The sequence below is a fragment of the Hemiscyllium ocellatum genome, chromosome 5, assembly GCF_020745735.1.
Source record: "Hemiscyllium ocellatum isolate sHemOce1 chromosome 5, sHemOce1.pat.X.cur, whole genome shotgun sequence".
NCBI classification, from domain to species: domain Eukaryota; kingdom Metazoa; phylum Chordata; class Chondrichthyes; order Orectolobiformes; family Hemiscylliidae; genus Hemiscyllium; species Hemiscyllium ocellatum.
Genome location: NC_083405.1, coordinates 63900465 through 63926271, shown reverse-complemented (window position 1 = coordinate 63926271; position 25807 = coordinate 63900465). Strand labels below are relative to the sequence as shown.

General features: G+C 42.5%; 1 protein-coding gene across 3 annotated transcripts in view; it reads left to right on the top strand.

The window, feature by feature from the left end:
* Positions 1 to 25260, top strand: part of tmem245 (transmembrane protein 245) — a 119132-nt gene extending 93872 nt beyond the window's left edge. For 2 of the 3 annotated variants that reach the window (XM_060824824.1, XM_060824822.1), the window contains 2 exons: positions 7955 to 8149; positions 23305 to 25260. In XM_060824824.1, coding sequence (XP_060680807.1) covers positions 7955 to 8149; positions 23305 to 23350 — 241 coding nt within the window. In that variant the 3' untranslated portion in view covers positions 23351 to 25260. Of the gene's footprint in view, positions 1 to 7938; positions 8150 to 23304 lie in introns of all 3 variants that reach the window. The other variant, XM_060824823.1, reaches the window with a different exon arrangement.
* The last annotated feature ends 547 nt before the right edge of the window (positions 25261 to 25807 follow it).

The window sequence follows — 25807 nt, the reverse complement described above, 5'->3', positions numbered from 1 at the left end:
ATCTCTCAGCCTGAGCCTCCTTGAATACTCATTAAAACTCTTTCCCACCAAGTTTTGTATTATCTGCAAACTTGGCAATATAAAATTGACTCCCACATTCAAACAGTTGATCTGGAATTTGAACAGCTGGTACTCTCGCGTTGATCCTTGCAGTGCCACACTGGTCGTAGCCTGCCAACCTGGGATACCCCATTTAGTCCCGCACTTTGTTTCTGCCTGCAAACCAAACATCAATCCATATTAGTAAAATACCCTGAAATCCATGTGCTTCAATTTTGTTTACTAATTTCCTGTGTGAGACATATCAAAAGCCTTCTGCAAATCCAAATACTCAGCATCCACCTGATCCCTTTACTAACACTGCTAGTGACAACTCAAAAAAAACTATCAGGTTTGTCAAATATTACTTCCTCTTCATTCATTCATTTTTAGTTCTGTCCAAACAAATCTCATTTTCAAAGAACACAAAGCTGGATGAACTGTGAAGAGGGTGTAGAGTTGCTTCAGTGTGATTTGCGCAAATTGAGTGAGTGAGCAAGTGCATGGCAGATGAAATGCAATGTGGCTAAATGTGAGGTTATTCACATGTACGAATGGCCCAATCCTGTTCCTAGTTTCTATGTTTCTAAATAGGCAATTATTTTCTAAATCTAAAGTAATCATATTGTTTATAATTAGATTGGTGGCAAAAAAACCAGGAAAGTAGACTGAATGGTGATAGAATGGCAAAGAGGGAGGTGAAATGAGAGCTGGGTGTCCTTTTACATGAATAAGCATGAAGGTGCTGCAGGTAGTGAGAAAGGCAAATAGTATGTTGACCTTCAGAGCAAGAGGATTTGCATGCAGAAGCAGGGGTGTCGTACTGCAATTGTACAGGCCCTTGGTGAAACCACACCTGGGGTGTTCATACAGTTTTGGCCTCTTGTTTAAGGAAGGATATTCTGGCTATGGGAAGGAGAGTACAGCAAAGGTTTATCAGACCAGTTCATGGGATGGTAGGACTGACTTAGAAAGGGAGCCTAGATTGGTTAGAATTGTAGACACTAAAGTTTGAAGAGTGATCTCAAAGAAACCTATAAAATTGTATCAAGACTAGATGCTGGAAGAAAGTCTGCTTGCTGAGCTGGAAGATTTGTTTTCAGAAATTTTGTCACCATACTAGGTAGCATCACCAGTGACCCTCTGGTGAAGAATTGGTGGTATGGCCTGCTTTTTATTTACGGGTTTAGGTTTCCTAGGGCTGGCAATGTGATTTTCTGTGGTGAAGTAGTTTACTATTCTTTTTTTTCAGGGTGTGGTAAACTGGATCCAAGATGACGTGTTTGTTGTTAAAGTTCCAGTTGGAATGCCATGTTTCTAGGAATTTTCATGCGTGTCTCTGTTTGGCTTGTCCTAAGATGGATGTTTGTCACAGTCGAAGTGGTGTCTTTCCTCATCTGTATGTAAAGATACTAGTGAGAGTGGGTCATGTCTTTTTGTGGCTAGTCGATGTTCATTTATCATGGTGGCTAGTTTTCTGCCTATTTGTCCAATGTAATGTTTGTTGCAGTTCTTGCAAGGTATTTTGTAAATGACATTTGGTTTTGCTTGTTGTCTGGATAGGGCTTTCAAGGTCATTAGTTTATGATTAGATTAGATTAGATTCACTACAGTGTGGAAACAGGCCCGTCAGCCCAACCAGTTCAAACTGACCCTCTGAAGAGTAACCCACCCAGACTCATTTTCCCTATGACTAATGCACCTAATACTATGAGCGATTTAGCATGGCCAATTCACCTGACATGCACATCTTTGGACTATGGGAGGAAACCAGAGCACTCGGAGGAAACCCACACAGACGTGGGGAGAATGTGCAAACTCCGCGCACACAGTCGCCCGAGGCTGGAATTGAACCTGGGACCCTGATGCTGTGAGGCAGCAGTGCTGTTTTAGTGTGTTGGTGTGTTTGGGCTACCATGATGCCAAGGGGTCTGAGTAGAATCTCTGTATCATGAGCAATGTTATCGAATGAACTTGAAACATGTCCAACCAGTTTAAATGGGCTTCCACAATGACCAGGACCATTCAGTCCATGAGAGGACTGGCATAGTCAACATGGCTGAATCCAGGATTTTTCTAGCCATTTCAGCAATTGTGTGTATGGTTTGGGGGGCGGGGGGGGTAGCAGTTTTTGTCCTTGTTGGCACTGAGTACTGCCCCACCAACACAGCTATGTCAACATTAAATTCTGGCCACCAGACATATCTTTTTGCTAGCATCTTCTTCATGGAAACCTCTGGATGACCCTGGTGGAGGTCAGCCAGTATGTGGCGGCATCCTTTACTTGGGATAATCATCCTTGCTCCCTCATAGTAATATGCCATCTTTTAAGGTGATCTGGTGTCACTGGCTCTAGAAATGTTCCATTCCTGGTTGTGATGGCCTTTCTGTTCTCTTTCACCCTGCCTACCAATTACCACAAGCTTTTTTAGTTTAGCTAGGACAGGTTTTGTTTCTAGTGACTGCAGTGGCATCCAGGAAGTTTAAAACCAAAATGCTCTCTTCTGAGGTTGGCATCACCAGTGGAGTATGTGCCAATGGGAGGTGAATCAAGACATTCACATTAGCCACTTGGCTTCCTGGACAATGTTCTAACATGTTCAAACTGAGAATAAGGGCTCAGTGTGCAATTGCACTGGAAGCTGTGGGTGGCACCGCCTTGTCTTTTTTTCAGTAGCCCTAGCAAGAGTTTGTGATCTATGATTATCACAAATTCCCATCTACAAATGTGCTGGTGGAACCTCCTCACACCAAAGATGACTGCCAAACCTTCCTTCTCTATCTGGGCATGTTTGCGTTCGGCATCAGCCAAAGTCTGGGAAGCATACACTATACCCTCTCCATTGGATCACCAGTGAGTCAACAATACTCCAATACTGTACAGGAAGACATCGCGTGTCAGCACTACTACTCACTCCAGATTGTAGTGAGCTAACACCTTAAATGACGCGATGCTCTTTCATTTTCCTAAAGGGTAGTTCTTGGCTACACGACCATTTCCAAGGCTGTCCCTTTTTCAGTAGCCAGTGTAAGGGTGCCAAGTTGGAGGCCAGGTTATGTATGAATTTTCTGTAATAATTCATTATCTCAAAGAACGACCTAAGCTCTGGTGCAGGTCTGGGAACCAGGGCTCCTTTGATCACCCTCACTTGCTCTTCCAACAAGTGTAACCTGATTTTTGTCTCCTCTGTAACACAAGGAGGTAACTTGGATACATGGGCTACACATTTTTCCATTCTAAGGCATACACCTGCCTGGGAGAAATGTTTAAGCACTATGGTTTTCTCTGTTATCAGCACATCATCTAGATAAATGACAACTTGGGGTAGCCCTTTGTAAAATGTTCTCCTTGGTCTGCTGAAAAGGGCGCAGGCTGATGATACAGATATTGATATACAGAGAAACGTCGATTATCTGGCATTCGATTAACCAAATTCCAGATTATCCGAACAAGATAACTATGTTATCCAGCATTCAATTAGCCAAGCGAAATACCCTTTGCCCATGTCCTACAGATAATCGAGGTTCCTCTGTAAAGCCTTATGAGTCTTACATATATCATATGTCTGGGACTCCTCATCCAGTCGTAATTACAGGTAGACTTGGGTCATGCCCAGCTTTGTAAAGGACAGCTCTCCTCACTACCAACATTGCATACAAGTCCTCTATGCAAGGAATTGCGTATTTATCCAGCTGCGAGAAGCGGTTTACCGTTTGCTTAAAATCCCCACAAAGGCAAACAGTTGTCAGGCTCCATAATCGGTACGACCGGTGCTGCCCGTTCTGCAAACTGGCTTGATTCCTTTGCTCTCCAGTCTCCTGATTTCCACATCTACTTTTGCCTGCAAGGGAAACGGCACCAGGCAGGCCTTGCAAAATTGCTTCCTGGTCAACAAGTGAAGTGGCTTTGGCCCCTTTGATAATCCCTAGCCCTTCCTGGAAAACCACCTGAGTATTTCACAAGGACTTCACTGAGTCGGCCATCTTCAAATTGAAAAGTGTTGAGCCAATCTTGGTGAATCTTTCTCAACCAATTCCACCCCATTAAATGTGAGCCAGAGCCTTTTACTATCATCAGTGTTAATGGCACCAACTGCTCCTTGTAGGAGACCAGAACCAAAGTCATATCCTTAATCTGCAACAGTTCTCCAGTGTGTGTTCTCAGTCTGGTTGAGGCCTTGAGCAAACCAAGGGTTAGAGTCCTGAGTGGATCTTGTTAAAGACCAATTCTGAAAATGCAGATACAGCTGCATCAGTATTGAGCTCCAAGGGAATTGGGTGGCCATATAACAAATTAATTTTAATCAGTTCTGATTTGGATTTCGCTAAGCAATTTAATTGTCCCAATCTACATGTAGAGGGACTTTCCAGGTTGTGAACTCTCCTGAGTACCAGCCAATGAGTTTTCTTATTCGAGTCAGACCTTATAGGACTCCTTTGCTGTCTCAAGTCCGCATACCGGCAGCAGATACTTTGGCTTGTTTGCCCAGATCCTGAAGAGCTGTTTAGTTACTTGGCCAAGGCTCTGCTTTGTTGTGGCGTTCTGCTGTGGGCTGGCCAAGGGCCCCACTGCTCAGGGTATGCCCTGTGTGAGGCTCTGTGATTGCCTACACTCAAATGGTGTTCTCCAAGCTCAGTCGGGCAAGTGAGGAAGTCCACTTCCCCGGGATGCCCTGTAGCTCCTGTGTTCAACTTGCCACATTCTCTAATGATGAAGCCAATTGTAGTGCCTGATTGAAGTCCAGTTGGACTTCAGCTCCTGAGTGCTTTTGCATGGTTATGTCATTAATCCCACACACTAAATGGTGTCTTAGCATCTCATTCAGGGTTGACCCAAAATCACATGCCTCTGCCAGTTGTCTCAACCTTGTTAAAAATCCCAGTATGGATTCCACCAGGTCAGAGGTCATGTGATGTCAGGTTGTAGTCCAGCAGAGTTGTTTGAGATCATAATCCTTTGGAGCGGTGCTCCTTTGTCAGTGTCCTTCATCTGATGAAGGAATAGCGCTCCCAAGGCTTGTGATTTCGAGTGAACCTGTTGGACTGTAGCCTGGTGTCATGTGACTTCTGACTTTATCCACCCCAGTCCAATACCGGCCCCTTCACACCCTGGTTCTCTAATAGCTGAATAAAACTGATTATGTCTCAGAGTTAGGAGGTTTGGGGTTGTAATATTCCTTAATCAGCTGTGTCCACTCTTGGAAGGTTTTAGTGTCTGGTGCTTCTGGGAAAATTAGTGGGTCAATGTCATTTGCCTGGGAAAAAAATCCCATTCTTTCCACATATTGGGTCCAAATGAGTCATGCTTTCCAAATAAAGGCATGGTGCCAAAAATACTTACCCCCCAATTGCATGATGGCTGTTACAAGCAAATGCTCTTCAGGCACATATTTTCTCACTCCCGTCACCACTGAAATAACTGCACAGAGGCCAGTATCCTGTCACCAAGTGACCTTTTGGTTATATTGGTCAGCCAGGGCTTTCCTAATTTGGCCCAGGTTAACCTCCCCAACTAAGGACCTTTTGTAGTCGAGATCCACCAGGTTCTAATCACTACAGGTGCTGTCCTTGACTGACTGTGGCAGAGTATCCTGACGGATCGTCTTCCCCCCGCCACCCACCTTGACTGAACTAAGGACTTACTCCCCTTAGGTTTTGAGGCATAGCCATTTGAATGAAGCACATGTGGTTTGTTTGCTATGTAAGCTGCTGCCATGTGTTGTTGGTGTGACATTGTAGCACAACATTATACACCACTAAATTAATCTCCTTGACTGTTTATTGCTGGCAAACATAACAAACAGCCTGACTTTGTCTACACTAAAAAGTAAGTTCTGAATGAAGCAGCAGTACAGTAAAAGGCAAGATAGATGCTGGAAACATCCAAGTAGGTGCAAAATGAGTGAAGGCTAAGAAAGCAATCTAGGAATCAAAAATATACTTTGTTCCATTGTGTGAAATTGGTTCCTGTCCTTGCACACACAGCTGTGCAAAGCAGCATTGCAACACTGGTGGCAGTGAGTTCCAAATTGCAGTGTTGAAGTGATGAACTTTATAATAGGTGAGTCTGAAATGTGGGCTGTGATGATGTAGTGAGGCTGGCACTTGTCAGATGTCAACCTCTGTGCAGAGTTGCTGGTGTTCACCGCCAATGAAGCATGTCCTGAGATGTTGAGGAATGCTGGCTAAGATGGTGGCCCAGAGAAGAAGCTGTCCAGTTTCTCTTTGCTACCTGGTGAAATAGCAGTGAATGCTTCTCAAAATTTTAGATAAGGTAAAGCAGCTTTCAAATCCACTAAGATCGTTTCTCAGTGCCATGAGTAACAAATAATTAATGAATGCCTTATTGAATTCTCATAAGTGGAACTCTGTTGTACAACTTGTGAAAAATCTTTATTCCATCCTTTGGGCGCCTTTAATATTTTCTATTTGTCTTGAGATTATGGAAGCTTTTGAAGAAGGCTGTTTCTTATATTGCATCATTAGTTTTCTGAAGGTGGTGTTGATGGGCTGCCCACTTAAATTTCTGTGTGCAGCGATTCAGTACCATTATAGCCTGTCAGTGACATTGCTTTGAGAATGGACAAACATTTAAACCAGACCAGGTAAGAATGACAGATTTCCTTCACCAAAAGGTTACTCATGATCTAATTAGAATTTTATAGTAATTAACAGATTTGCATTTACTTTCACTGAAACCAGATCTTTTCTACTAGAATAAGATTCTCAACTGAATGCTGGAATTCATATTCTTCATCTCTGGGTTATGATCTTCATCTTTGGATTACTCAACCAAACAAATGCAGTGCCCTGATGGTAGTTAATTTGTTGCTGCTGACGTTACGGCTATTACCAAATGCATGCAGACTACATTTAGTTTTATTCGTTAAATTTGGGGAACATTTCACATAAGCTTGTATCCATTTCATCTGTGAGATATGTTGGGGCTTAGAATGAGGGAAAACAAGTTAAAGTGTGGAAGAACCAGTTCTGGAGTCTTGGTATCCAAGTTTCCATGTGGGTACCTAACACTCTCACAGGGGTGGGCAAGAGCAAGGAGTTCCCTGATCGAGATGCAATGTGTTTTTGTCTTCTCTTTCAGTTTTGATAGGTCAGAATATGAGCTGTACCAACTAGCATGCAAGTAAACTCGTTTATTTCTGTATGTTCTTGATCTATGTCCTCCGTAAAGATACCAAATATTAGGGGCTATGACACCGCCCTTTTTCAATACTTTATTCATACTGAAACTGAGAGAATTTGAATTATAAGACTGTAGAGTGCAATGCATGTTATCACCCAGTGTCTTGTAAAACATTGCTTTTCTGATGTTGAATTGCATACTGAGATCTACAATTGTAATGTAAGGGGCTAAACCCTGTTCCCAAGTCCTCTTTTGCAGTTAGTGTATGGAGAGGTTCATGCCTACAGAGTATCTGCAGGCATTGAAACCTCAATCTGCTTGGACACTGGCTCCATAAATAGATGCATTGTTACATATAGTTAGAGAAAAAAAATAGCCTAATATAGACAGTAGAAATGAAAACCTGACTGTTTTTTCCTGGCAATAATTGAAGGAGAAACTGAGTGTATACAGCAAGATGAAAAGTTGAATGAATAATGTTGAGATGTGGACTGAGGAGGAGCTTAAAATCTGATAGCATTCATTCTCCAGACAAACCTAACATAGGCTAGTCGGACAGAATGGCTCATTTCTGTGCTGCAGACCTTTTGTAAGTCAGTGTAATGCAGGTATATAGTCCTAAATAGATGATGTTTGCCTTCACAAAAAACAAAGGTCCATGACATTATAAAAGCACTGCCCCAATTAGTCAACTAAATGAATGCAATAATTGGCATTGATTTTCTTTTTCAAACATATTAAGTATCCTAAGGCAGCTTTTTCTTTTCACAGGGGTGGTCATCCATATCTCACTGGTTTAGCAGTGGCTGGAGGAGCTTACTACCTTGGGCTAGAAGGTGCAATCATTGGACCCATCCTATTATGCATACTTGTAGTTGCCTCGAACATATACAGTGCTATGTTGATGAGTCCTTCAACTGCATTGCCAACTCCTTCACAGTCTCCTTGGCCTTTGCAAATACGTCGGTAAGTTTTTGCAAAAATTTTCACCAAATCAGTCTGTTAATTTTCCTGCATTGGTAGAACTTGGACAATATAGAAATGTTTATTGAAGTATATTACTTCAAATTGATATAAGATAAAACTGCATATGATAGAAATCTGAAACAAAAAATCAAATTGCTGGAGAAACTCAGCAGGTCTGGCAGCATCTGTGAGATTTCAACTTAGTCATAGAGCTATACAGCATGGAAACACACTCTTCGGTCTAACTCGTCCATGCTGATGTACTAAATTGATCTAGTCCTATTTGCCAGAATATGACCCAATTCCCTCTAATCCCTTCCAAATCATTTAAAAGGCATGTTTTTAAATGTTCTAATTGTACCAGACTCAACTACTTCCTCTGGCAGCTCATTCCATACATGTTCCACCCTCTGAATTAAAATGTTGCCCCTTAAGTCCCCTTTAAATCTTACCCCACTCACCTTAAACCTATGACCTTTAGTTTTCGACTCCCCTATTCCAGGGAAAAGACCTTGGCTATTCACCCTATCCATGCCCCTCATAATTTTATAAACCTCTAAGATCAGTGTCCAGTCTATTCAGCCGCTCACTGTAGCTCAAACCTTTTAACCCTGGCAACATGCTTGTAAATCTTTTCTGAATCCTTTCAAGTTTCATAGCATCATAAGGGCAGGGAGACCAGAATTGCATGCAGCATTCCAGTAGTCACCTAACCAATATCCTGTAGAGCTGCAACATGACCTCCCAACTCCTATACTCAATCCACTGACCAATCAAGGCAAGCATATCAAATGCTGCCTTTAGTATCCAATCTATCTGCGACTCCACTTTCAAGGAACTATGAACCTGCACTCTAATGTCTCTTTTGTTCAGCAACATTACCCAAGAGCTTACCATTAAGTGTATAAATCCTGACTTGATTTGCCTTCCCAAAATGCAGCACCTCATATTTATCTAAATTAAACTCCATCTGCCCCTTCTCAGCCCATTGGCCCATCTGATCAAGGTCCCTTTGTACTCCGAGGTAATCTTCTTCACTGTCCGCTGCCCCTCAGTTTTGGTGTTATATGGAAACTTCCCAACCATACCTTCTGTATTCCCATCCAAATTATTTATATAAATGACAAAAAACAGTGGACCCAGCACCTTGTGACACCCTGCTGAACACATGACTCCAGTCTGAAGGGCAACCTTTGAGCCAGCTCTGTGTCCAAATGGCTAGTTCTTCCTTTATTCCATGTGGTCTAACCTTGCTAACCAGTTTACCATGAGGAACTTCTTAAACGCCTGACTGAAGTCCATATAGATCATGTCCACCGCTTTGCCTTCATCAGTCCTCTTTGTCACTCCTTCAAAAAACTCTTGTCAAGTTAGTGAGACATGATTTCCCACGCACAAAGTCATGTTGACTATCCCTAATGAGTCCTTGCCTTTCCCAATACGTGTCAATCCTGTCCCTCAGGATTCCCTTCAACAACTTGCCCACCGCTGATGTCAGGCTCACTGATGTGTAGTTCCCTGGCTTTTTCTCAACACTTTTCTTAAAATAATGGCACCATGTTAGTCAACCTCCAGTCTTTCGACACCTCACCTGTGGCTATCAAAGATACAAATCTCTCAGCAAGTTGTCCATCGATGACTTACCCGCTTTATACGAAGTTCTAGAATAAACCTGATCAGGTCCCAAGGATTTTTTCACCTTTATGCTTTTTAAGATGTCCAGCACCATCACCTCTGTATTATGGCCATTTTTCAAGATGTCACTATTAATTTCCTCATGTCTTCTATTTTCTATATCCTCCTTCTCAACTGTAAACAGTGATACAAAATAACCATTTAGTATCTTCCCCCTTCGCCTGCAGTTTTCGGTACTTACATTGTTAAATAGTTATCAATTCTATGTAAGCACTAGGAAGATACTGATCTCTTTCCATACATCTGTACCCTCACATTGCTCATGTCCTTTCTGCATACCACCAGCATCTTTGTTTCTCCTCTGCACCCGTAATGGTACTCATCCTCTCCCTAACAGAGCATCCTCCCTCCTGCACCCCAATAAGGCTGACCTTTCACACCTAACTCTTAACAATGATGGAATTGTGAGTTGTGTGGGATTGCAGGCTGTGACTGAACATTGTTGACGGGGAAGCTAAGCAGTGTTGAGGTGATGGGTCACTTAAAAACAAAAGTCAGCAAATTGAAACCATGCCTCAGGGTGTGTCTTAACTTCACAGCAAATAAAGTACATGGCCTCACCGTAACTGTGCTTTAACACTCGGAGCTTTGATACTAGGCCTGCCGAGTCTGTTCATAGCTAGATTGAAGCTTGACCCAGGACTGAAAAGTACAAAGGCTCCAGCACTAATGAGAGGTGGGGTTTGTTCAATCATTGTAAGTGGCATGCAGTTTCACTTGGTTGCTGACTGAAAAATCTGAAGTATTTCTATAAATGTTCAATGTGTGTTTTAAATTGAAAGTGAAATTGCATCAGGAGAGAGCAAATTCAAGATGGGTATGATGAGGAATTAATTCAATGGAAGAAAAGTGAACGTTGAATTCCACCCTTTGTTGAAAGCTGACTTTTTGCTAGATAACAAAAGAACAGCACTGAATAAAGTGAATTAGGTCTTACCAGGTACATTGATCAGATTAAAATTTCAGGGTTTAAATAGGTACCACTGCAGTTTCATAACCCCTTTGCAGTCAATTCTCAATAATTTGTCTGGCACTGTATAAAACGCCACAAGAAAAAGCTCATGAAATAAAAGGGACAGTAGCAATGTGTATACAAAATTGGCTCAGTAATGAGAAACAAAGTCATGATAAATGTATGTTTTTCAACCTTGAGGATTTGCCATGGAGTTGCCCAATGGTCATTATTCAGAACCTTGCTAACGTACATTAACGATCCAAACTTTGGTTTGCAGGGGACAATTTCTAAGATTTGGATAATATGAAAATTTGAAGCATTGTAACCTGAGAAGGACAGTGTAAAGCTCCAAAAGGACATAAGCAAGTTAGTGGACTTGGCAATAAGATGAATTCAGTGTGGAGAAGTGATCTAATCTGTTTTGGTAGGAAGAATGTGCACAGTATTGTCAAGATTAGAGTGGTGCTGGAAAAGCACAGCAGGCCAGGCAGCATCCGGGGAGCAGGAAATAAATGTTTCGGGCAAAAGCGCTTCATCAGGAATGAGGCTGGGAGCCTCGGGGGTGGAGAGATAAATGGGAGGGGTTGGGGAGAAGGCAGTTGAGTGCAAGAGGTGGATAGAGTTGGGGGTAAAGGTGAAAGGTCAGAAAGGAGGGTGGAGTGGATAGGTGGGAAAGAAGATTGACAGGTGGGACAAGTCATGAGGATGGTGCTGAGCTGGAAGGTTGGAACTGTGGTAAGGTGGGGGGAGGGGAAATGAGAAACTGGTGAACTCCACATTGATGCCATGGTGTTGGAGGGTCCCAAGGCAGAAGGTGAGGTGTTCTTCCTCCAGGCATCAGGTAGTGATGGAGTGGTGATGGAGGAGATCCAGGACCTACATGTCCTTGACAGAGTGGGAGGGGGTGTTGAAATGTTCAGCCACCGAGCGGTGGGGTTGATTGGTGCAGGTGTCCCAGAGTAATCTCTGAAGTGCTCTGCGAGAAGGCATCCAGTCTCCCCAATGTGCAGGAGACCACATCAGGAGCAATGGATACAATAAATGACATTTCTGGAAGTGTGGTGAAACTTTGATGGATGTGAAAGACTCCTTTCGGGTCTTAGGCGGAGGTAAAGGGAGGGGGTAGGAATGGGCGCAGGTTTTGCAATTCCTGCAGTGGCAGGGGAGGTGCCAGGATGGGAAGGTGGGTTGTTGGGGGATGTGGACCTGACCAGATAGTCACAGAGGGAACAGTCTCTGTGGAAAGCGGATGGGGTGGGGAGGGAAATATCATCTTGGTGGTGGGGTCCGTTTGAAGGTGGTGGAAATATTGGCGGATGGCGCAATTTATGCAGAGATTGGTGAGATGGAAGGTGAGTATTGGGGGTTCTGTCCTTGTGGTTGGAAGGGTAGGGTTCGAGAGCAGAGGTGCAGGACGTGAAAGAGATGCGTTGGAGGGCATCATCAACCACGTGAGAGGGGGAAATTTCAGTCTTTAAAGAAGGAGGACATCTAGTGCATTTTGTGGTGGAACTGGTCCTCCTGGGAGCAGATGCAATGGAGGCAGATGAGTTGGGAATACAGGATAGCATTTTTTGCAAGAGGTAAGGTGGGAGGAGGTGTAATCATATCTGTGGGAGTAGGTGGGTTTCTAAAAAAATGTCAGTGTTGAGTCGATCATCATTGTTACTGATGGAGAGGCCCAGGAAGTGGAGATGTCAGAGACGGTCCAGGTGAATTTAAGGTCAGGGTGGATTGTGGTGGTGAAGTTGATGAACTGTTCAGCCTCCTCGTGGGAGCATGGGGTGGTGCTGATGCACTCATCAATGTAGTGGAGGAAAAGGTAGGGAGTGGTGTCGGTGTAACTATAGAAGATGGACTATTCCACGTTGCTGACAAAGAGACAGGCATAGCTGGGGCCCATGCAGGTGCCCATGACTACCCCTTTCAGCTGGAGGATATGGGAGGATTGATAGGAGAAATTGTTGAGGGTGAGAACCAGTTCAGCCAAACGAATGTGTGTCAGTGGAAGGGTGTAGTCACGCTAGTGGATCTTAGGTAGAAGGTAGAATTGGGCGGTGCGGGGTTCTTGAACTGAGGTTGGAAGCTGTGGGTAGGAGATCCCCTGCGATGATGAGGTTGTATATGGTCTGGGAGATGATGGTTTGGTGATGCGGTGGTAAGGTCATGTTCGAGGTGCGGTAGGAGGAGGTGTCTTCAAGTTGGTGCCTGGTTTCAGCAGTGTTGTGGTCAGTGTACCGAACTACCACCACTTTAGCGCACTGGTAGTCATCTTCACGATTCATCTTCACTCAAACAACCTTGGTGTTGTTAGAATATTTGTTTAAAATTCCCCTATGTTTTCAATTGTTATGTACTGGTTATATAACAAATAATAAGGGTCCCCCTTTACAGATCTTTGTGGTACACTGCTGGGCACCACCATGATCATTTGTATCCTATCACTAGGCAAGTTTCTGATTCATCACGCCATGTTTCCCTCAATTCCATGTGCTTTAATCTTCTCAATCAGTCTCCCATATGGAACCTTGTCAAAAGCTTTGCTAAATTCCACATAAACTACATCAATTCCACATAAACTACATCAACTGAACTTTCCTGATTGCCGCATTTGATCACATTTTCAAAAAAATTCTAACAAATTTATTCGGCATGACCTCCCTCTGATAAAGCGATGCTGACTGTCCTTAATTAACACGTGCCATTCCAAGTGGGTATTAATTTGCTCCTTCAGAATTTTATCCAGTAATTTTTCTACCACTGATGTGAGATTTGCCGGTCTGTAATTTCCTGGTTCATCTCTATCACCTCTTTTAGAAAAGTGGAAACGCATTAGCCATCCTCCAGTCCCCTGTCGTCAGACAAGAATCAAAAATTTATGTTAGAGTCCCTGCCATTCAGTGTAGTCTGGGATTATCCGGGCCATGGGATTTGTCTGTTTTTAAGCCTGCTAGAGTCCCCAGTATCTCCCCATTTCCTCTGACAAAATGTACAAGTTCCTCACAGTCCCTTTTCCTGAATTCCATAGCAATGTTCCCCTTTTCCAAAGTGAAGACCAAAGAGATATATTCATTCAACCCCCCTTCCAATGTCCCGCAGCTTCACACACAGGTTGGGTCTTGGTCCCTACCCTTTTCCCTGGTTAACCTCTTCATTTTAATATATTTATAAAATATCTTTGGATTTTCCCTAATCCCACTACTTGTCGAATGCTAAACAAGTGCTCTAACATTTTGAGCTTATTCCCCTCTAACTACCTCTCGCATGCTTAGCGATTTGGTAGAACTGGACCAGCTCAGGGTTCCCAGATACAGACTGTGGATGGGAGATCTCCTGAAGTGATGAGGTTGTGGATGGTCTAGGAGATGATAATTTGGTGATGGTCCCATAGTCGAGGGGACAGGAGGAAGAGATGTCCATGAGTGTAGAGGTTGGTGTGCCAAATACCATTGCACCCCCTTTTGTCTGCAATTTGATGGTGAGTTTGGGGTTGGAGTGAAGGGTGAAAGGTTGGAGTGGATGAAGGGGGTGGGCACGTTGAGGTGGTCAGTGTCACAGTGACAGTTGGAAATGAAGAGATCAGCACAGGGTGTCTGGGTGGATGGGGTGTGTTGGAGGTTGGGAGAAGGGGTCTTCAGATGGTGGACAAGAGTCCTGATGGAGAAAGTAAGCATGAAGGAGGCTGAAGAAGTGTTTGATGTGTATGAAATGCACCGGCTATGCTTTTCTAGCAGAGAGTCCTCTTCGACTCTGATCTCCAGCATCTCCATCCTCACTTTCTCCTATCCTCCCTAAACCTGCTCACAAGACCATAAATTAGAAACTTCAGTTATGAGGATAAATTGGAGAAGTGGAGACTGTTCTTCTTAAGACCATAAGGCGTAGGAGAAGAAATTAGGCCAGGCCTACCGAGTTTGCTCTGCCATTCAATCATGACTGATATGTTTCTCAACCTCATTCTCCCGCTTTCTCCCCGTAACCCTTGATTACCTTGATACTCAGGAATCTATCTATCTCAATCTTAAATATACTGAACGACCTGGCCTCCACAGCCTCCTGTGGCAATGAATTCTATAGACTTACCAGGCTCTGGCTGAATAAGTTTCTCTTTACCTCATTCTAAAACGTCTGCCCTTTATTGTAAGGCTGTGCCCTCAGGTCCTAGTCTGTGCTACAAATGGCTACTAACGTCAACTCTGCCCAGGTCATTCAGTATTCTGTATGTTTCAATTAGATCTCTCCTTCCCTCCCCCACATTCTTCTAAACTGCATTGAGTGTAAAGGCAGAGTCCTCAAATGTTCCTCATATATGTTAAGCTTTTCATTCCTGGGACCTGTGAACCTCCTCTGAACACACTCCAGGGCCAGTACATCCTTCCTGAGATATGGGGCCCAAAACTGCACTCATTACTCAAAATGTGGTCTCACCAGAGCCTCATAGACTCTCAGAAGTATATTTAAGACTATTGAGATGAATGACAGTGTTGTATTTGCCTTCCTACCTGTTGACTCGACCTCAACTTGAGAGAATCCTGGACTGAAACTCTCAAGTATCTTTACACTTCAGACTTCTGATTTTTCTCCCCATTTAGAAAATAGTCCATGCCTCTATTTCTCCTACCAATGTGCATGACTCGCACTTTTCCACGTTGTACTCCATTTGCCATTTCTTTGCCCACTCTTCTAACCTGTCCAGATCATTCTGCAGCCTCCCCGTCTCCTCTCTGCTACCTGTCCCTCTTCCTATCTTTGTATCATCTGCAAACTTCCTGAAGAAGGGCTTATGCCCGAAATGTCGATTCTCCTGCTCCTTGGATGCTGCCTGACCTGCTGTGCTTATCCAGCTCATCTGCAAACTTAACCAGAATGCCCTCAGTTCCTTCATCTAGATATTTAATGTATAAAGTGAAAATTTGTGATCCCAACATGGATCCTTGTAGAATAATACTGGCCGCCAGCTGCCATCCTGAAAAGAACCCTTTTAGCCCCACACTCTGCTTTCTGCCAGACAGCCAAGCTTCTATCTATGCTCGCACCTTGCCTCTAACACCACGGCCTCTCATCTTACTCAGTAGCCTCCTGTGTGGCACATTGTCAAAGGCCTTCTTGAAGTCCAAGTAGATAACATGCATTGGCTCTCCTTGGTCTAACTTGCCCATTAATTCTTCAAAGAATTCTAGCAGATGCATCAGGCATGACTCTGTCTTTGTGAAACCATGCTGACTTTGCTCTATTTTACCAAACACTTCCAAGTTTTCAGAAATCTCATCCTTCACAATGGATTCTAGGATCTTCCCCAAGACTGAGGTCATGCTAATTAGTCTGTAATTTTTGTCTTTTCCCTTGCACCCTTTTTAAGCAGAGATGTCATTTTAGCGATTTTTTTTTTTCCCAGTCCTCTAGACCCTTTCCTCATTCTAGCGATTCCTGAAAGGTCACCATTAACCCTTCTACTTCTTCAGTTCTCTCCCTTAGAACTCTGGGGCGTAGTTCATCTGGTCCGGCTAATTTATCCACCTTCAGGCCATTCAGTTTTCCAGCACCAGCTCCTTAGTGATGGCCACCATAGTTAGTTCTGCCCCCCTCACTCTCTTGAATTTTTGGCCTATTACTCATGTCTTCCACCATGAAGACTGATGCAAAGTAATTATGCAGTTCCTCAGCTATCTCTTTGTTCCCCACAACTACTTTTCCAGTAACATTTTCCAGCATCCCAATGTCCAATTTTACCTTTTTTTTATCTTTGTCCTTTATATCTAAAGAAAGTCTTACAGTCTTCTTTTATATTACTAGCTAGCTCACCTTCATATTTAATCTTTTCCCTTCTTATTTCTTTTTTGTTGCCCTCTGTTGGTCTTTGTGAGCTTCTCAATTCTCCGGTTCCCACTGCCACATGATATGCTTTCTGTTTTGCTTTTATGCTATCCCTGATTTCCCTCGTCAGCCATGGTTGCCTTATCTTCCCTGTACCATATTGCTTTTTCCTTAGGATGATTCTCTGCTGTGTCTCCCAAATTACTCCCAGAAAGTTCTGCCATTGCTGTTCTAGTGTCTTTCCTGAGAGGCTCATCTCCCAATCAATTCTACCCAGCTCGTCCCTCATGCCTCTGTGGTTGCCTTATTCAGCTGTAATACCATTACCTCTGATTCTATCTTGTCCCTCTCAAATTGCAGAGTAAATTTAATCATATTATGATCACTGCCTCCGAAGGATTCCTTCATCTTATCAAGTCTGCCTCATTATACAACACTCAATCCAGTATTGCCTGTTCCCTAGTGGGCTCCACCACAAACTGCTCCAAAAAGCCATCTCATAGACATTGCACAAATTCATTTTCTTGCAGTCTACTACCAACCTGATTTTCCTGATCCACCGGCATATTGAAATCACCCATGATAACTGTAACTTTGCCTTTCCTACACACCTTTTCTGTCTCCTGATGTATCTTGTGCCCCGGCTCTTGACTATGTTTGGAGGCCTGTGCATAACTCCAACTGTTATTTTTCAGTCTTTGCAGTTCCTCAATTCTACACACAGATTCTATACCATTTAACCCTACTTAGTTTCTTACTATTGATTTAATTTCATTTCGTACTAATAAGGTGACCTGAACCCCTCTGACCACCTGCCAATCTTTTCAATAGGATATATATCCTTGAATATTCAGCTCTGAATCCTGATCGCCTTCAGCCATGTCTCCATAATGCCCACCATGTCATACCTGCCAATTTTGATCTGTACCACAAGCTCATTTACTTAATTCCTCATACTGTGTGCATTCAGATATAATACCTTCAGTCCTTTATTAATCATCCCTCTTCTCATTGTCACTCATTTGTCCAGTGCGCTTGGCCCTTTCCATACACTCTGCCCTATTTGAGTCTGTGCTAGAGATTTGCAGCAGGGTGGCACAGTGGTTAGCACTGCTGCCTCACAGTGCCAGAGACCTGAGTTCAATTCCCGCCTCAGGTGACTGACTGTGTGGAGTTTGCACATTTTCCCTGTGTCTGCATGGGTTTCCTCCGGGTGCTCTGGTTTCCTCCCACAATCCAAAAGATGTGCAGGTTAGGTGAATTGGCCATGCTAAATTGCCCATAGTATTAGGGGCAGGGGTAAATGTAGGGGACTAGGTCTGGGTGGGTTGCGCTTCAGCGGGTCAGTGTGGACTTGTTGGGCCGAAGGGCCTGTTTCCACACAGTAAGTAATCTAATCTAAAAAATTGTAATAACCACCTGAGCTCTGTACTCTTACCTCCTGTATTTCGGGTTTTCTGATTTCTTTCATAAAGTTATAAGGGAGATGTGGAGGTTATTTTGGAAGCACTTCCTGATAATGCTGGACAGGTTTGTCCCACTGAGGCAAGGAAGGGATGGTAAGTTGAAAGGTGTGACAAGTGATGTGGAATATCCAGTCCAGAGGAAGAATGAAGCTTGCTTAAGGTTGAGGAGGCAAGGATGGGACAGGGCTCTAGAGAGTTACAAGGCAGCCAGTAAGCAACTGAAGAATGACTTAGGAGAGTTAGAAGAGGGCATGAAAAAGCTTTAGCAGGTTGGGTTAAGGAAAACCCTAAGGTGTTCTGCACTTATGTAAAGAACAAGAGGATGGCCAGAGTGAAGATAGGGCCTATCAGAGATAGTGGAGGGAACTCTCACCAGGAGTCTGAGGAGATTGGCGAGGTCCTTAATGAATACTTTTCTTCAGTATTCACTACCAAGAAGGACCTTAACTTTTGAGGACAGCGTGAAACAAGATGGTATGCTTGGACAGGTTGATGTTAAGAAGGAGGATATGCTGAAAATTTTGAAAATCGTAAGGGTAGATAAATCTTCTGGGCCAGACAGGATATAGCCTATATTACTTCAGGAAGCGAGGGGAGAGATTGCTGCGCCTTTGGTGATTATTTTTACATCTCATTGTCCACCAGAGTAGTACCAGATGATTGGAGGATGGCAAATGTTATTTTCTTGTTCAAGAAAGGGAATAGTGATAATCCTGGGAATTACAGACCAGTCAGTCTCACATCTGTGGTGGTTAACATTTGGAGAGGATTCTGAGAGACAGGAGTTATGATTGCTTGGAAAGCCATAGTTTGACTAGAGATAGTCAGCATGGCTTTTTAATGAACAGGCTATGCCTCACAAACATTATTGAATTATTTGAGGATGTGACAAAACACATTGAAGGTAGAGTAATGGATAAGGTGTACATGGCTTTTAGCAAGGCATTTGATAAGGTTCCTCATGGTAGGCTCATTCAAAGTAAGAGGTATGGGATACAAGGAAATGTGGCTGTCTGGATACAGAATTGACGAGCCCATAGAAGACAGTGGATGGTGGTAGATGAAAAGTATTCAGCCTGGAACTTGGTGACCCGTGGTGTTCCGCAGGGATCTGTTCTGGGACCTCTGCTGTTACAACTTTTATAAATGGCTTGAATGAGGAAGTGGAAGGGTGGGTTGGTAAGTTTGCCGATGACACAAAGGTTGGTGGAGTGGTAGATAGTGTGGAGGCCTGTTGCAGGTTGCAATGGGCCATTGACAGGATGCAGAACTGAGCTAATAAGTGGAAAAGTGTGATGTCATCTACTTTGGAAGATTTAATTTGAATGCAGAATACAGGGTTAAAGGCAGGATTCTTGGCAGTGGGAAGGAACAGAGGGATCTTGGTTCCCATGTCCATAGATCCTTCAAAGTTGCATCCAAGTTGATAGAGTTGTCAAGAAGGCATATGGTGTATTGGTTTTTGTTAGCAGGAGATTAAGATTAAGAGCTGTTAGGTTATGCTGTAGCTCTATAGAGCCCGGGATGGATCACACTTGGATTATTGTGTTCTGTTCTGTGTGCCTCATTATAAGGAGGATGTGGAAGCTTTAGAGAGGGTGCAGAGGAGATTTACCAGGATTCTGCCTGGACTGGAGCCCATGTCTCATGAAGAAAGGTTGAGGGAGCTCAGACTTGTCTCTTTGGAGCAAAGAAAGATGAGAGGTGACTTGCTTGAGGTGTATAAGATGATGAGAGGCATAGATAGAGTGAATAGCCAGAGAGTTTTTCCCAGGGCAGAAATGGCTATCACGAGAGAGCATAATTTTAAGATGATTGGAGGAAGGTTTAGAGATGTCAGAGGTAGATTCTTTACCCAGCGAGTAGTGGGTGGATGGAATGCAATGCCAATAGTGATGGTAAAATAAAATACATTAGGGACATTTAGTGACTCTTGGATAGGTGCATGGAAGATGGTAGGTACAATGAAAAGTATGTAGGTTAGTCTGATCTTAGAGTAGGATGAAAGGTCGGCACAACATCAAAGGCCGAAGGGCATGTACTGTTAAATGAGCCCTCTCTTTTCTGCACCCTTCTCCCCTCTCCTCTCCACCCCCCCAAACCTTATTTAGTTTAAAGCCCTGTCCAGAAACCTATTATGCAATTTGCTAGGACTTTAGTCCCAGCACAGTTCAGATGAAGACATTCTCATTGGAACAGGTCCCTTCTTTCCCAGTACTGGTGCCAAATTCCCACGAATTCAAACCCATTTCTCCTGCACCAATCTCTGAGCGGTGCATTTACCTGTTAAATCTTATTGACTCTGTGTCAATTAACTCTTGGCTCAGGTAGTAATCCAGAGATTATTACCTTTTTGGTTCTTCTTGGAGGTGAAGAGATCTGAAGAAAACTTTTAAAATTGAGAGATTTGGATAGAGTAAATAGAGAGGAACTGTTTCTACTTGTAAAGGGACCAAGAACACCAGGACACAAACTTTTAAGTGATTTCAAATGTGATGTGGGAAGAAGCGTATTGATAAAATGGTTTGAGTCTGAAATGCACTGCCTGGAAGTATGATGGAAGCAGGTTAAATTACTGCATTCAAGAGAATATATAATTATTTAGATAGAAACAATGTGCAACAGTATGAGAGAAAATGCAGTTTAATGGCATTACTTCATAATGCTGGTTAGAGAGTTGGTGCAGATGTGATGGGTCAAATGACCTCTTGCTGCATCAGGACAATTCTGAGAGTCTGTAACAAATCACTTCGTAAATACTATAAACCTGTTCTCCAAATATGTTGAGCATGTCATGCTGTCAGTCATGGTATTTGCCAGATATGAGGATTATACAGAAACTTCTGTCCTGAAAAAGAAACAGTTTGTTTGATATTTACAGTTCCAGGATAAGACTTGTTTACAGTAATAAAAAGGAAGGAATTGTTCTATTGAATTAAACAGAGATTTTCAGTGTACTGTAAGCCTCAATCATCTGATCATAATTACTGAATTTGGCCAAAGCAAGAAAGTTGTTACCTTTTTCATTTTGGGTAAAATAAAGATGCACAAATAATTTTAAAGTTTTATTTGAATAATAGGGATGAATGAAAATAGGAAAGGATGCTTATAATTATGGAGCAGATAGGTGGGAAGGAAGATGGACAGATAAGGCAATTCAAATTGGCAGTGCTGAGTTGGAGTGTTGGATCTGGGATGAGGTAGGGGGAGGAGAGATGAGGAAACTGGTGCAATTGTTATTGATGCTGTGTGGTTGGAGGGTCCCAAGGCAGAAGATGAGGTGTTCTTCCTCCAGGCGTCAGGTGGCTTGAATTTGGTGGTCTGGGAGGGGAGATGATGAAACTGGTGACATTGCCTGGGGGAAGAACGTCTCATCTTCTGCCTTGGGACCCTCCAACCACACGGATCTATTTTGATTTCGTCATCTTCCTTATCTCCCCTCCCACCCCCGCAACCTTATCCACAGATCCAACCCTCCAACTCAATACCGCCGTCTTGAACTGTCCTACCTGTCCATCTTCCTTCCCATCAATCTGCTCCACCCTCCAATCTATCACCATCACCCACCACCTTCATCCACCTATTGCTTTCCAAGTTACCTTCCTCCTCCCCAGCCCCTCCTATTTATCTGTCAGTCCCAATTAACCCCCCATTCCTAATGAAGAGCTTATGCCCGAAATATTGACCCACCTCAGAGATGCTGCCTGACCTGCTTTACTTTTCCAGCACCACATTTTTTGACGTGTTTAACCATTGCCTAGACTCCTGCACTTCACTTGTCCTGGTCCTTGTGTTTCACGCTATTTCTATCCTGTGTGCAGATGTTGAACCTGCTTCTGTATATTGCTAATCTTGATGCTACCACTCTCCTTTGCTGGACTCCTGGATCATCAGATATTGGTTCATGGTTGACTGTACTCTTGATTAAATACTTTGTTTTCCAGAAGTGCTCCTACTGATAACCTGCTTTTCACGCAGTTCCTTCATTCAATTCCATTTTTTGCATTGTCTCCAAACAAGTGCTCAGAGTTAAATAATTAAATCTAGGCAAGACGTAAAATTGAGCTAGCCTGAGTTAATGAGAGCAGCATGATGGCTCAGTGATTAGCACTGCTGCCTCACAGTACCATGGATCTGAGTTTGATTCCAGCCTCAGGCGACTATGTGGAGTTTGCACACTCTTCCAGTGTCTGCATGGATTTCCTCCCACAGTCCAAAGATGTGCAGGTTAGGTGAATTGGCCATGTTAAATTGCCCATGGTGTTCAGGGATGTGTAAGCTAGATGCATTAGTCAGGGGAAATGCAGTGCAGTAGGGTAGGTGAATGGGTCAGTGTGGACTTATTGGGCCAAATGGCCTGTTTCCACAATGTAGGGGTTATACAATGATTCCATTATGTTTTAGAACATTTCAAAAACCACTAATTGCACCAAATAGAACATTTCCAGAGTCCATTTGTGATTCCATTGTAACTGACTTGATCCAATGATGGTTGCAGTTATTAGACTTTTTGAAAAATTCACTTGTGGAATGTGAGCATTACTGGTTGGTCTGCATTTCTTGACTGTCCCTAATTGCCCTTGAAGGTGGTGGTGAGCTGCCTTCCTGAACCACTGCAGACCATATTATGTGGGTTGAACCTTGGGGATTTTGACCCAGCTTCGGTGAAGGAACAGCAATATATTTCCAAGTCAAGATGATGAGTGGATTGGAGGAGCTCCCAAATATTAGTTGTTCTTGTCCGTCTAGATGGAAATGGTTGTGGGTTTGGAAGATGCTGTGTAAGAATTTCAGTGTATTTCTGCAGTGCACCTGCTGCTACTGAGCATCCATGATGGAGGGAGTGGGTGTAGTGCCAATTAAGTGAGCTGCTTTGTCTAGGACAGTGTCAATCTGCTTGAGTGTTGTTGGAGCTGCATTCATCCAGGCAAGTGAGGTTATTCCATCACATTGTGCCTTGTAGATGGTGGACAGGCTTTGGGGAGCCAGGAGATGAGTTACTTGCCAGAGTAACTTCGTATATAGAGTTCCTGTAACACACTGATCCCACGTTTTGCGCACACTGTTCTATAAAAGAGATTGAAGTACATAAACAATTTTTTTTCTTAAAAGGTTTCTCTTTCCACAGGAATCTTAAAGAAACTGTGTGCAAAATAATAGCTGAAAAATATTTGTTAATGCAGTTGACCTGTTGATAGCTATTGTTTCTTGTTTTTTTGTTTCAGGCCTTTTGAGGATAATCCTGAGGAAGCGAAACCTGGTACTGAATGACTAAATACACTTCCCACATTAGTCAGAGCTTGTTGGCTGATGAATCTGCTGCTTCCTGCACTGAATTTCACAGTTGTGGCCTTCCTGTACACTCCAAAGATGAATATTGCATTAGCTCATACTATGTTGGAAAATTACTCCTCACTTATTTGGGCGGTTAATGTAACTCCCAAGGATACAGCCTAGCTTTTGGGAGGTAGAAGATTCATTATTCCTGGACGTAAGATAAATTATAAATGATCAACAACTGCAGTTCCACATTTGACTGCAATAAAGTTTGAAGTGATGTTTTTCTAATCTTTTAATGTATGTTCTAAGGATATTTCAGATGACTTTCATTCTCATGGGCTGATCTGAAACAGAATTGTGCAGCTGCTAAAATAGTAAAATAAAAAGTTGTATGGCTTTGTTTTTGCAGTTTTAAATTGTGAGGCACAAGAAGGAGTTAGTGTATTTCCAGATGATCTAACTGGGTCTTTAAAATTGCACAGTTAAACTCTTTAATCTCCCCTGTCCCCATTTGGAAATCAGAAAATTCCCATATTGGGCTAGGTGCATTTGAGATGCAACTGTAACCCTAACTACCCCTTTGAGCATGGAATTTACAAAAGCTTTTTTGTTTTTTTTTGAGGTTATAGTTTTCTCACCTTGGTATTCCCTCCTGAGTCCCAAGTGTCCTGTCATTGTGAGGTTTTTGTAGGTGCCATAGGATGCTGTTCTTGACTTGGTAGCAGAAAATCAACCAGATCTACACCTGAACATGCATTATCTTTTTCAATTTTATCTGAGGTCACTTACTATATATTTGAAATCACTGTATTTATGATCAATTCAATATGGATGTAAATCTTATTTTTATTATTGCATAATATTGCCATACATTTCAGGCTTGTGGCTCAATTAAAACTACTATTATATATGCTAATTGAATGTTGTTAAAATTGTATAGCATAGAGAGTCTTTGCTTTCTTATTTCTGTGTTTGGCAGAAAAGCAAATTCATGCAGATGTCTATAATAAATTGGACTATGTCCAGACTTTTCAAAGCAGGATTGTGAATTTAACAGTCTGGTGCCAGCTTTTGTGTTCAAAGCGAAGACTTCAGGCAGTGGCAGCACCATAAAGTAAACTCTCAAAAAAAAACTGAATTAGTCAATAGAGACTGAGATTAGAAATTCTAGAAGTTGTCCACCTCCAGAAGTATGTTAGGACAGGTTCCTAAAATGTAACCCAAATTCCAGGAGGGCTCATGTGAACAGTAGGAACTACTTGGGTCCTGACTCTACAGAGCCAGGAGGATTTCAGCATGTTTTCTTTGCTGCTGAAGGGGGGTAAGGTATAGGGAGAGGCTGGGACCCAGCCATTAATGCCAATCAATACAAAAAATATTCTGGCATTTTCTTCATTCTGCTACTTTCTAAATAACAACAATCAGTCTGTTAAATCTACAACCACTTGGATGTGATACATAACATCTCCATCGAGCATTTGTTTACAAGTATGCATTGTTCATAATCTGTCCTACATCCTGTACACTGGACAGCACCTCCAAGCTTCCTAGGCAAGCCCAGAATTCCACCAATGTTTTTTCTAAGATTGGCATTGCAGTAATGGAGGGGCAGGTGTTAGCATATGGTAGAATAACCATTTGGCATCTACCCTTGTAGAAATTCTAAGAGGAGAGACTACTGTTGGAAAGCAGATTTGCCTGAAATTCTTCGCTTCGCAAAAGGTCACTGGCATTGATTTCATGTAAAACCAGTGTGAAATATTTGGGTGCATACCCTTGAGTAAATTACAAGACATGTAGCATTAATACATATTTTTTAAAGCTGATCAAATATATTAAACTGAAACCCAATTCTATTGTAAAAATATGAAAAAAATTGTTAGTTCTAGATCTGCCTTGAAACGGTTACTAATTTTAAGTTTTATTAAACGTTTGGAAAGATGTACATTGAAACTTTGATCCTTCTGTAAAAGTCTATAAAAGATTTCTTCCATAAATATTGTGAAGTACCAACAAACACATTACAGTCCATTTTTAAAACAAAAAGTACTGTGATTATACATAGGTAAATTCTAAATCTTTTTACCACAATGCCACATTTTAGTAGAGACCGACCACAAAATGTTTGTAGAGAAAAATCTTTTTCAGAGGACTGAAGAGTGCCTTATTTCAAAGAGGTGATCTAAGGTTGAGATGAAAAATCAAATGGCAAAGATTGGTGACTTTTTAATTTCTTTTTGTTTTCAAATACTAACAGATGAATATTTGTGCAATGTACAGTATATCAGTGTGCTTATTTGTTTCTTCCTCATCTTTAATCTTCAGGGATTATACTTGGAAAATTATTCATGGCCTTAAACCTTAGAAAATATAATCATTTGGTAGTCCAGAACTTATGTACATTCTCAGCAATACTTGTTGCCAAAGCTTTGCAATGGAGAATACACA